The sequence below is a fragment of the Myotis yumanensis genome, unplaced genomic scaffold, assembly GCF_028538775.1.
Source record: "Myotis yumanensis isolate MYYU_CA2020_CCGP unplaced genomic scaffold, mMyoYum1.0.hap1 SCAF_3, whole genome shotgun sequence".
NCBI lineage: Eukaryota > Metazoa > Chordata > Mammalia > Chiroptera > Vespertilionidae > Myotis > Myotis yumanensis.
This window is the reverse complement of record NW_027223754.1, coordinates 210,402,914-210,415,026: the sequence shown is the minus strand read 5'-3', so window position 1 is coordinate 210,415,026 and position 12,113 is coordinate 210,402,914. Positions and strand designations below refer to the sequence as shown.

Here is a 12,113-nt window from a genome sequence, read left to right as displayed (position 1 = left end):
TGAGGCCCAGGTAGTTCTAGGTGGCACAGTGGGGTCTGGAACCAGCTCTGCCTAACTCCAAAGCTTAGATGAAAAGCCCTTCCTGTGAGTTTTCCATAGGAGAGGATGGAAAAACTACAGCATCCTCCTCTCCCTGCCCCCCCCAACTCCTATAAAACCATCAGCTTGAAAGCTGTTTGCTTGTCCCAGGGGTGGTAACAATACAACTGTCTTTTGTCCTTCAAAGCAAGGGCTTGTTCAGCCCAATTCCTGTGGCCGTGAGCTCTTGCCCGAAGGCGGGGCTACAGCCAGGGAAGCAAGAACATCAACACAGCCACCAGCCAGTCAGGAAACAGAGAAGCCACAGGGAGTCACGCTGGGGCCAAATGCGACTTGACTCCCTTTCTTTCTACCAGCTGCTGCAGGAAGGGTATGGCCCTATGCTCTGAACTCATGCCTTTCTAAATGGTGTCCATAGGAGGGAGGACCCTCCAGATAAAATCAAACATGAGGAAGCACAGCCCTCGGCTCTTGAACCAATGCTGTACCTTCCCTATACAGACACCAGATTACCTTCTGCTCATCGGGCACAAAGACCTTCTTGGCCTTTTTGATCATAGGCTGGGGCTTCAGGTCCTCCTCTGCAAACTTGTGCTTCCGAGGGTTGAAGAGCTCCCCGCCTGGCACACTGGAGAGGACCAGGTCGGCAGGGTCAGGATTGAAGTTCACATCCACCTCCACACAGCTGGGGTCGATGGGACTGGGTGTCTCCCTTTCCTTTTCCAGGGAGGATTCTGAAAGACACAGAGGCAGGTGGTCCTGAAGAGACCTATGTCACACACTCAGATACCTGCTTGAAGCTTAATGTTGCACAGCCACTGCTACTTGGAGGGACCAATCCCCAAGCTAGACTGGCATATGTGATTCAGATCAATAACACAAACAAAGAAAAAATACTTCCTTTAGGAATAAAATATTCAAAAGGAAACAGAGGCCCTTGAAAAAGACAGGGTTTTCAGCCCCCCCCTTCCCCGAAATATTAAGCAAAACATGAAATCATTACCCTCCTTAACTTCCTGTGGTTTCAAGCTCTGAAGTAATGAGAAACAGCTGAACCTCCGTGAACCATGTTGGGGACAGACTGAATAGTGAAACGGCTTCCACAATGGACTCCCTAGAGACCTATCAGTCGCAGTGCTCATTTAGTCTTATGACAACTCTGAAAGCAAGATGGGTGTTAACCTTATTTTACAGATGAGGAAACTAAGGCTCAGAGAAAGGACATGGTTTTCCCAGGGTCACACAGAAGGAAAGAGACTGAACTAAAATTTGAGTCTGATTCTGGCTGATTCCGAATCATTCTTCTCTGTCCTACCTGGCTGCCATTTTATAGTGGACATTGGATTTAAGGCACTTTCAGAATTCAAAGGTTGTTAGAGATAAAGTTATTAAAAAAAAAAAAAACATAGACTGCCCAGCCGGTGTGGGTAAGTAGTTGAGCATTGGCCTATGAACCAGGAGGTTATGGTTCGAATCCTAGTCAGGGCACATGCCCGGGTTGTGGGCTCGATCCCCCATGGGATGTATGCGGGAGGCAGCTGATCAATGATTTTCTCTCATCATTGGTGTGTCTCTCTCTCTGTCTCTGAAATCAATAAAAACATATTTAAAAAAACAAAACTAAAAAAGACACAGACCTTTTGCCTATTTGTTCAAGGTACCATAGGCTGACACCTAGAACACCCATACCCCACTGGTGGGAGTTATCAACGGCTACAACAACATTGTACAGTACTTGGTAGTATCTATAAAAGCTGAATATATGCATATGTCCAATGACGCAGCCACTCTACTCCTAGGTAAATGACTATTCGAATGTACACAACTATTTACCAAATGATATGTATACAAATGTTCATGGCATTGCTATGCATAACCCCAAACCAGAAGGTCCATCACTGTAGAATGGAAACCTGTGGTATAGTCAGACAACGGAACATCATTTGGCAATGAAAATGAACAAACTATGCTATAGGCAACAACATGAACGGTTCTCATAAACAAAGTTGGTTTTTCTCTGTTACAGGAGTATTCCATAAGTATGTTCTGTAAATCTATGTTGTTAGTGTAAGGAGATTTGGTGCCCACATAATTTACGTCTGTAGCTATAAAGCTAGCTATAGAAAGCTATCAATGTAAGCAAGTATAAAAGTAATTAACATATAATAAAGACAAAAAAGAGGACATAATATACAATTACATTTATAGAATGTTCAGTTACAAGGAAAAGGAATCTTTGGTGATGGAAATAAAGACAGTGGTCACCTCTGGGGAGTAATGACTGAGTGGGGTCACAAGGCACTTTGGGAACACCAAAAGTACTCTATTTCCTGATTTGGGTGGGAGTCACATGGGTGGGTTCACTTTGTGAAGATTCATTGAGGTGTATACTTATGATGTGGGCACTTTTGTGCACCATATTTTGTGGGGTGCGGCTACAGTGTTTTGGCCAGGTTCAAGCCTTGGACTAATGAAAGGACAGGGTCCTCTCATTGCTACGTGCAAGTCCCAGCTGGAGGGCAGGGCCCTCCCAGCACAATCATAGGCAACAACTATAGTTGTAAGCTTGAACCTATGGTCCGAACACGTAGCCCCACATGCCTTGTAATAGATTTCAGGTGCATGTAGTTGAGTAGGGTTGAAACTCACGAGAATGCTGTAAACAACTTGATCACGCCCCTACTTTGCCTCATGGCATCTGCTATAAAATAAAGACATGGCTTGTGGGCGCTGGCGCTGTCTCATCAGGGAGCAGCGTCCCACCGAGACCCAGCTTTCATTCTCTTGTCTTTTCTCAATCCTTTCACCTCCCCAACTTAGGGTCACCTTTGGCCATAACAATATTTAAGAATATTTACTTAAAAACAAAATCAAAGGAAAATGTTACATAGGTGGTCCAAGGTACAAGATGGGGGCTCATTTTAAACTTCGCTCCCTACCCACACATGAAACCAGCCCTCTAGGACAGTGATGGCGAACCTATGACACACATGTCAGAGGTGACACTCGAACTCATTTTTTTGGTTGATTTTTCTTTGTTAAAAGGCATTTAAATATAAAATAAATATCAAAAATATAAGTCTTTGTTTTACTATGGTTGCAAATATAAAAAAATTTCTGTATGTGACACGGCACCAGAGTTAAGTTAGGGTTTTTCAAAATGCTGACATGCCGAGCTCAAAAGGTTCGCCATCACTGCTCTAGGACAACCCAACCAGCACAAAAATGATCTGCCTTCAACAAGAATTTGGCTGGAATCAGCTGAAGCTTCTAACCCATTTACAGGAGGAAAAACAAGGTGTAGAGGAGCATGATATATGGGACCACAGGTATATAGTCAGAAAAAAACAGCATGTGATAAACTCTACAGGATAAATGATTCCATTTCTTCAAAAAATTGCAAAGAAAAAATAAAAAGGAGAGAGAGGGGACCCTATAGATTACTAAAGATTTAAGAGGCGTAACTTGCCAAAACCGGTTTGGCTCAGTGGATAGAGCGTCGGCCTGTGGACTGAAAGGTCCCGGGTTCGATTCCGGTCAAGGGCATGTACCTGGGTTGCGGGCACATCCCCCGTGGGAGATGTGCAGGAGGCAGCTGGTCGATGTTTCTCTCCCATCAATGTTTCTAACTATCTATTTCTCTCCCTTCCTCTCTGTAAAAAATCAATAAAATATATTAAAAAAAAAAAAAAAAAAAAAAGAGGCGTAACTAAATGGAATATGTGGGTCTTGTTTGGATCCTGATTCAAACAAACCGCAAAACAATAGCATTTATGAGACAACTTTTTCAAAATTTGAATGCTGATGAGTTTATTGTCTAATTCAGATGTAAAATTGGTGTTTTTGTTACTTTTTAAAAAGAACCTTTGTATTTTATATACTTACTGAAATATTTATGGCTGAAATAATACGTAGGATTTGACTGTAAATAATTAAGTGAGGGGAATGGAAGAGGTTACAGAAAACAAGATAGGTTATAAATTAAGAATTATGGAAGCTGAATGGTTACATGGATGTTCATTAGTTTTTAATTTTTGTATTTGAAAATTTGTCCATAATAAAAAATAAAATTAAAAAACAAAACAAAACAGAGCATGAGCACTACTTAGTTGGCTGGAGCGTTGTCCTGTACACCAAAAGGTTTTGGGTTCAATTCCTGATCAGGGCGTGTACAGAAGGCAACCAATCAATGTTTCTCTCTGACATCAATGTTTCTCTCCCCCCCCCCCCCCCACCTCCTCTCTCTCTAAAAAATCAATAAAAGCATATCCTCAGTGATGATTAAAATAAAAAAAATAAATAATTTAAAAAACAGAGCATGAGAATTCTTTGGGTGTGGGTTCCCTGGGTTCCATACCAGCGCCTGGGGTCCTTCCAGGAGCCATCAGCCTGCATGCCTCTAACTGAGCCTAAAGAAAGCTTTGCAGAGACTCCTGAAACAGGGGTCATTGGTCCTCCGGAGGGTTCATGTCCAAGTGGCATGAAAACCAAATAACCAAAAAACCAACTAACCAACTCCCAGAGGTAAAACAGAAAAAGGACAAGAGGACTAAGGAGAAATCCTGAAGATGATGCCTTCTTTGTGCCTGTTCATAAGCAGTACTTGGCTATGGAGTCAGACATCCTGGGTTCAAGTGCTGCCTCTACTACCTACCAGCTGTGTGACCTTGGGCAAGTTACTTAACTTCTCAGTTTCTCACCTATAACATGTGTGTTATAATATTACCAATTTGATAAGGTTGTTGTGAGGATTACATATTAATGCCTGGCACAGAGTAAGTGCTAAATAAATGTTAGCTGGTAATAATATTATTATCATTATTACCCAAGCTTCCCAATAATCTGTGGCAAAGTGCATGGGTGGAAGGTGGGGGGTAAAGAGCTGTGCTGATAAAATGCAGAATGGGATTTCTACCCTGCAGAACCTCAGACTGGAAGATCTTGCTCCACTGTCCTGACCATTTGCAGCACACCAACCAACAGAAAGGCTCCGACAAAACCGATATGACTGCTATTTTTTCTTTAGTCTTGGGGACTGTGCTGAAGGGTGGGGAGCAGAGGGTTTCTCCACACTGCAGGCCCACCAGGACCTCCCTGAGAGAAGGGGCTCACTGCGTATGTAGACACAAGAAGCCTTCAGTGGGAAATGGACCTCCTTAGATAGGACAGGTGGCCCTGCCCAAAGGCTCGTCACCAACCTGTGCTGGACACAGTTTCAGAGGGCTGAAAGATGGCATTGGAAGAGGATGGTGGGGATGCTGTGGAAGAGCTGGCCGATTCCTTTCCTTCTAGCTCGGCCACAGGCAGCAGCAGGTTCTGGGCCAGGTGGGTGGGGCTGGCAGGGATGCCATTCTCCAGCAGGAACTCATCCAGGTCCATGTACTCCAGATGGAAGGACTCGCCATCATATGGGATGGTCTTGTCCCAGATAGGTGGCATGAGAGAGGCTGAAACGGCCATGGTGCTGGCTGCTGCAGCCTCGTCTTCCTCCAGCTTTTCCTTCCCCTTTTCCTTATCTGCAGACACAAAATCTGTGATGAGACACCACACAAGAGGGTAATTCAATCCCAAGAGGGGAGCAGTGGGCCTCACAGGGCTGGCCCAGCTCTCGCGTCCTGATCCTTCCCATGCATTTCAAGAGCCCACTGTGTTCTCATTATAACCTGATGCTTGACCCAGGCCCACTGGTCTCCTTTAGAGATGGCAGCATGTCCTTATCCATGCTTGGGCTTTCCAGAATGCTCGCCGAAAGTTCCAAGGCTTAATGTGGTTCAGAATGGGCTGTGGAATTAGCATTTGGAAAAGAGAGGCTACAGGGAGGAAATGGAATTTCTGAGTCTTCTTGATATCTTATCCCTGTGGTAGGAAAGGGTGATTCCTCAGGCCAAGAACTTGTATTTTCTCCTGTCCTGTCCCTACCAGATATGCTTCTCCACAGCAACTCAGCCCAGGGCTCGAATACCAGTTCTGCCAACCAGTTGCTGTGGTGTGTTAATTTAGCTTTGTATTTAACCTCTCCCAGCCTCAGTGTCACCCATTGTATATAAAAATAAAGCTTTGGTGTGTAGACTAGAGATAACAGTTCCTGGCAAATGGCAGGTATTCATTACTACAGTGAACTCATTGATTCTGTGTCTGATGCATTTCTACATTTCAGGGCCACCACAGGAGCAGGCTGACCGTGGGCTATGGGAAAATTTGCATACTGAATGAAGAATGCTGGAGCTGTCTTTTCAGGACCTTTTCAGAGCAACAATTTCAAGAGAAGTTTACTCCTGAATAAGCAGAGAAGACTGAAGCAAGTTTTCTGGGAAGGAGAAGGGAGAACTGAAGAAGAAAGCTTGCTCCCATTCAAAGCAAAACTAATAAATTAGCAGGGACTGGATCTCACCTCAGTCGTCTCAGTCAAAAGTTACCTGTGTGGATATTAAAGAAAGAGCAAATTAGGAAAAAAAGACAAGAGAGAAATGTGACACGGTTGAAAGGAAATCAAAGTGACAGGGAGGATAATCGGAAAAGTGGGAGATAAAATTATGACAAGTTCATACTGGGTTTTCAAATTGAGGGAGACAACTCTGAACTCTGGATTCTGAAGTGAAAAAGAGAAATCAAATATAATTATGGTGGAAATAACCAGTCATGCATGGACTCCCAGACCTTAGCCGGCCAAAAAGAAGCCTATTGGTCCAATAAAAATGGACACACCAGTGGGTTAAGAAGGTGGAGCTTTTGACAAACAGAATTTGGTAATGGCTTCTAAGACAAATTAACCTGAATTCTTGTAACTGTTTTCTGTACCAGGCTTTGGTTGAAAACCAAATGGGAAGTAAGAAAGCCAAGCTTTGGTGGGCTGGGTGGGCCAGATGGCCTCGCTGTTATGCTCCCGGAGATCCTGACCTACATTCTGTTCAGATCCATATTGGGTAGGGTCATGGGGATCAAAGGAGACAGGAGAAGGAAGGAGATAGAAAAACAGCCACACTGAAGGACAAGTAACAGTAAGTTCCAGGTTTTGCCTGGCCTAACCAATTAAGGATATTTTAAATCAATACTTTTAGAAAATGGAGTTTTAATTGGAAGAGATGATAAAGAATTAGGCCTGCCCTAACCTGCTTGGCTTAGTGGAGAGAGTGTCCGCCTGTGGAAGGGAGGGTCCCGGGTTCGATTCCGGTCAAGGGCATGTACCTTGGTTGCGGGCACATCCCCAGTAGGGGGTGTGCAGGAGGCAGCTGATCGATGTTTCTAACTCTCTATCCTTCTCCCTTCCTCTCTGTAAAATATCAAAATATACTTTTTAAAAAATTAGGCCCATCACTCAGGTCACAGGGTTGCCAGTGATACAGTAAAAAGCACCAGACTGAGAGTTACAAGGCCTAGCTATGTGACCTTGAAGAAGTATCCCCCTTCCTCTCTGAGCTTCACTTCCCTTATCTGGGAAGGGGGGATGACACGCTATAGGACTGCAGTGGAAGAGTAAATAAAACAGGGATTCCGTCCCAGTGCTTTGTGAGCACTCTGCTAACGTAAAGTAGAGCTATTGTTATGGATGGCTCTTGTTTGGCAATCGTGAACAAGAACCTGACAGTGTGTATACCTGTCCCAGCAGCTTGTCTCAGCCCCAGAACTGGAACAAAGCATTGCCTTAAAAACAAAAGGGTCTGTGCACACGAAGTCCCCGCAGCCGGAGGAGAATGCCTGGTCTCACCTGATATGCTGAAGCTATTTATAACCCAATAGAGACAAGCCACAGGAATGGAAGCCTCAGAACACACCGGGGAAAGGAAGAGGTGGCATTTAAAAAAAGAAAATTAATTCCCCAAGACAGGTAATTCACAGAAGGCCTATTCCCTCTCAAGTCCCTAGACCACACTGACGGTCTTGGGAATGCAAAGGTCTCAGATGGAAGGCGTACCTCTGTGCACCTCAAACCACAATAGGCGGTGCTCTGCTGCTCCCTGAACCTCCTGTTCCCAGGCCAGAAAAACAAGGCCAAACCTGCTCTCCACAGAGGCCCCAGGGACCGACCGGTGTGGCCTAGGGAACGGGATGAAGCTCGGCTCCGCCACTGTGGCCCCCGGTCTAGGGCCGATCCCCCGAAACGAAGTGAAGGGCCTTATTCTGACCTCCCTCCCTCACCTGCCTCGCCCCCCCAGAAGGTGCCTGGGCACCCCTTCTCCCGACACCCTCCCCCACCTCAGCAGCAACCCTGAGACACACACACTCCAGAAAACCTCCAGGGTGCGCCTAGGAGTGGGGGGAAGAGGGGTGCTCCTCCCGGGAGGGGGCACAGCCATTTGCTGAGGACAACCTGCCGGGGAAATCGGCGCTCCTCAAACTTTAGTGGACTTGGGAACACGGAGGTGGGGGGCTCCTGAAGGTGCAGGCTCCTGGCCCCGGAGCTGCAGGTGCGGGGTGATGGGCGGCGCCCAGGAACCGGCATTCTAAACAAGCGTCCCAAGGGGTCCCGACGAAGCGGTCCCAGGGAAGGCGCCCTGGAGCGTCACCCAAGGGGCTGCTGCGACCCGCTGCGGCCTGCTCGGAACCCGGCACCTCGCGCGCGCTCAGGCCGCCCCCAAGAACCTCCTCGCCACGACCCCTCTGCTCCTCCCGGACCCTTTTTTCCGCCAACGCCCGTCCGGCCCAACCTCTCTCAACGCCCCGCGACCAGCTCCCATCCTTCCCGCCTCGCCCACCAGGGCCTCCGTCATCCCGGCCCCCCCCCCCCCCCCCCCCCCCCCCGAGCCCCGCAGCGGGACCACTGCGCCCGGACCTCCGACCTCCCGGCCCCGCCCTCACCAGGCCCCGCCCCTGCGAGACCCCGCCCCCGGGCACGCGCGGACCCCCGCCCTCACCGAGGCGCGCCTCGCGCGGGGGGTTCTCCATCAGCTTCCTCAGGACCAGCGGGAAGGAGCCCGGCAGGCCCTTTTCCCCAGCTGCGCGCCCCGGCCCTGGGCCTGGCCCCGCCTGCGGCTCCACAGGCGGCTTCTTTCCGCCGCCCGTGTCGGACATCGTGCTCCGCGCTCCGCTCGCGCGCCTCGCCTCCCCCGCCCGCCCCCCGAGAAAGGCCGGAGCCGTGCGACCCGCCGCAGCTGCCGACACGGGCAGCTACTGCGCAGGCGCCCAACAGCTCCCCCGCCTCCCTCCATCCCTACCCCGCCAGTGGACTAGCTCTGGGATATTCATTATTCATGAGGCCAGGCCAGCGTCCCCAGATCGTGGCCTTGGATTGGCCCACCCAGCGAGGAGGGCGGGAGCAGCCTTCTGGGCCGCGATTGGTTAGGCTGAGGGGGTAAGTGAGACACGTGCGGGGCCAGGTGAGGAGCAACGCCAGAGGCCCCGCCCCGCCCTCCCGGGTCACCTGATTGGCGCCGGCTGGAGTCTGTGCCGCAGGCCTTCTTCGGCGGCAGCTCCTTCCCTTCTACCAGAGGTTTCACCTTCGCCTTCCTCTTCGTAACCCCCACTCTCCTCCCAGACCATCGTGACCGCTCTCCTTTCCCTCTCATCCCAATCTCGCCACCTTCGGGACTCGGCACTGGAGGGAGGCGGGGCTGGGGGCGGCCGGGGGAACCTATCACAGAGCCTGTTCGGGCCGCAAGGCCCCGCCTCCGCAGGTCACGTGGAGCCCCAGCCGAGTCCCGTCGCGTGGGGAGGAGGAGAGAGGAGGAAGTCGAGGAGCAGCCAATGGGGGGCGGGGGCGGGGCCCGAGTCCGTGCACGAGGCGCAGCACGTGCGGCCTGCTGCGGGGAGGGGCGGGGCGGGCCTTTTGTACCGGGTACTGCCTGGGGTCGTGGGGCCGGGACACGGAGTCGAGCTCGTACCCCTCCTCCCCGGCGACCGAGGGGTTGGCTGAGGGCAGGGCGGCGGACGGCGACCTGCCCTTCCCCGAGGAGTGGCCCGAGCAGGAGCTGCCTTGGCCGCCGCCGAAGGGGGTGTCGGGTTCCTCACGGATCCCGGTTTCTGCGGGCGTGGCGGCCAGATAAACACTAGCGTGGCGGGAGCATTCCTGAGGCCGGGGCGGGGTGGGGTGGGTGAGGTGAGGTGGAGAGACGGGCCCCGCTCGGAGCCAAGGGCTGGGGTACCGCCTCCCCCGCCCCCCAGCTCTGTGCTGGGTGTGACCTTGGGAAAGTCCAGTTGCTTCCCTCGAGGAGCCCGCTTCCTCGTTCCGGGGGTTGGACTAGATCCGCTCTCAAGTCCTAAACGTTCAGCTCTGAAAAGCTGTTCCTCGCCGGGACCTCCCCACCCTTATCGTAGGGACAAGAAACCGAAGACACGCCTGTGGGAAAGCCGCCGCCATTAAAATGCAAACACGCCGGGGGAGGCCCTCGGGGAATGAAACGCTGCGGGGCACCCAGCGGGAGGAGTCGGCGCCGGAAGCGGCTCCCAAGCAGCGCCCAGGCCTGGTCCCTCGTTAGAGCCCAGACCCTGCTCCGCCTCGAACCCAGACAACACGAGCCTCTGCCTGCCCCGCTCCCGGAGGCCCGGAGGCCCGGACTTTGGCTTGTTTATCCCGCATCTGCCGAGGCAGGGCGCCGGGGGCGGGAGGACGGAGCCCGTGTTCGCGGGCCCGGGCGTGGCCGCAACAGCCCGGCTCGCTGGACGCCGTCCCGCTGATGCAATGCGAGCGCGGCGGGGCCCCGCACCGGCCGGAGAGTGGCGGGCGGGGCGGGCGATGGGGTCTGACTCCGGGACCCAAGCTGACTGCCGGCCCTGGGAGGCTCCCTGTCTGACCTGACAACCTCAGCCCGTCGCTGCCTTTCCTTACAAGTCAAATGGATCCACCTTGTGGGTCGTCCGGAGGCCAGTGCATGTAAAGTGCACAGTTGGAAACCTGCAACAAATGGGAGTTTCCATAGTTTTTATCAAACTATAAAGAAAGAAAGCGAACGGGTACAAATCCACCGCCTGGTGTATCCATTATCCTGGCGGCCGGCCCGGGGCGAGTCCCTCTCGTTTTAGCGGAAACACGAAATCTGTTGTGTTGCAGGGTGAGAGGGAATTCTGCACGTGGCTAAGAGATCTTTAGGTGAAACTGACTTAGAGGTTTTCAGAAAGAAATTTTAAAGGGGTATCTAAGGGAGTGATTAAAACAATATATGAAGCTTTTTTTTTTTTTTTTTAAATAGCTACTTTGGTGGAAAAGAGACTTTCCTGGGCTAGAGTCAAATGTGTATTTGCATGGCTGATGTGCCATTGTTGAAGGGGCAAAATCTCAAGGTATTAGGGAGGTTTTATAGGATAACAGTGGAAAGTTACAGCATTGGTTTACAGCAGGAGTGGGATGTATTAAGGATAAAGATTTAGATATTGTTAAAGCTACAATTATCCAAAGGGGGAAATGCCTACTCCACTCATCATCCAGCCTGGAGCAACCTACCAAGCCCAGTTATCTGTGGGAGGCACTGGTGAGAAGCGAGGCACGCAGGCTAAGGCTGCGAAAGTTGGTTTTTTTGATTTGTTTCTCTGTTCGTGTCCCGACACTCCCCAGAGAGGGTTTTCCCCCTGGATAACCACAGGGTAAATGGTGTGTCACCAACACGGCAGGAACACCACAAACATGTTCTCTCTCGTGCCTACTTGCAAGCTGGGAGGTTGGCTACATTTCGGGCTGGCAGCCTTCAGCAGCACCGTCCTGGAGGCGGGAGCCATTCTGTTCTAGTCTTCGTTCTCCAGCTGACCTGACCCAGCAAGAGCCACAGCCGCCCCCCTCTACCTCCGCTTCCTGTCAACGAAGTGCAGCCTGGCCCCTTTTCTCGGGGGAGAAATAAATGTGGTGAGATGTAATTAGCTAATTCCCACCGTGTTTGTGAGCCCTTCCAAAGAAATCAACTCTGTAAAAAGAACATGTGATTACGTGGTTAAGGCTTTAAAGGTATGAAGTGGTTCCTCGGTGTTCTGTAGTCACAGGCTTTCAATGCAGCCACTTCTTGGGGAAAGCGTGGTCCCGGGGACAGCTTTGTGGGCTCGGGAGGCCGACCGAGGTAAAATCTCCCCTGGGCCCTAGCCGGTGTGGCTCAGTGGATAGAGTGTCGACCTGCCGACTGCAGGGTCCCAGGTTCCATTCCTGTCAAGGGCAC

The 12,113-nt window shown here is 50.8% G+C and overlaps 1 protein-coding gene across 8 annotated transcripts in view; it reads right to left on the bottom strand.

Moving 5' to 3' along the window:
• Nucleotides 1–12,113, bottom strand: part of TEF (TEF transcription factor, PAR bZIP family member) — a 29,268-nt gene that overhangs the window by 10,982 nt on the left and 6,173 nt on the right. For 2 of the 8 annotated variants that reach the window (XM_070411198.1, XM_070411199.1), the window contains exons 2-3: nt 5,238–5,555; nt 553–773 (exon numbers count right to left, since the gene is read on the bottom strand). In XM_070411198.1, the coding sequence (XP_070267299.1) occupies nt 553–773; nt 5,238–5,555 (539 nt within the window). Of the gene's footprint in view, nt 1–552; nt 774–5,237; nt 5,556–6,430; nt 8,726–8,891; nt 9,159–12,113 lie in introns of those variants that run through there. The other 6 variants (XM_070411203.1, XM_070411202.1, XM_070411200.1 and 3 more) reach the window with 6 other exon arrangements.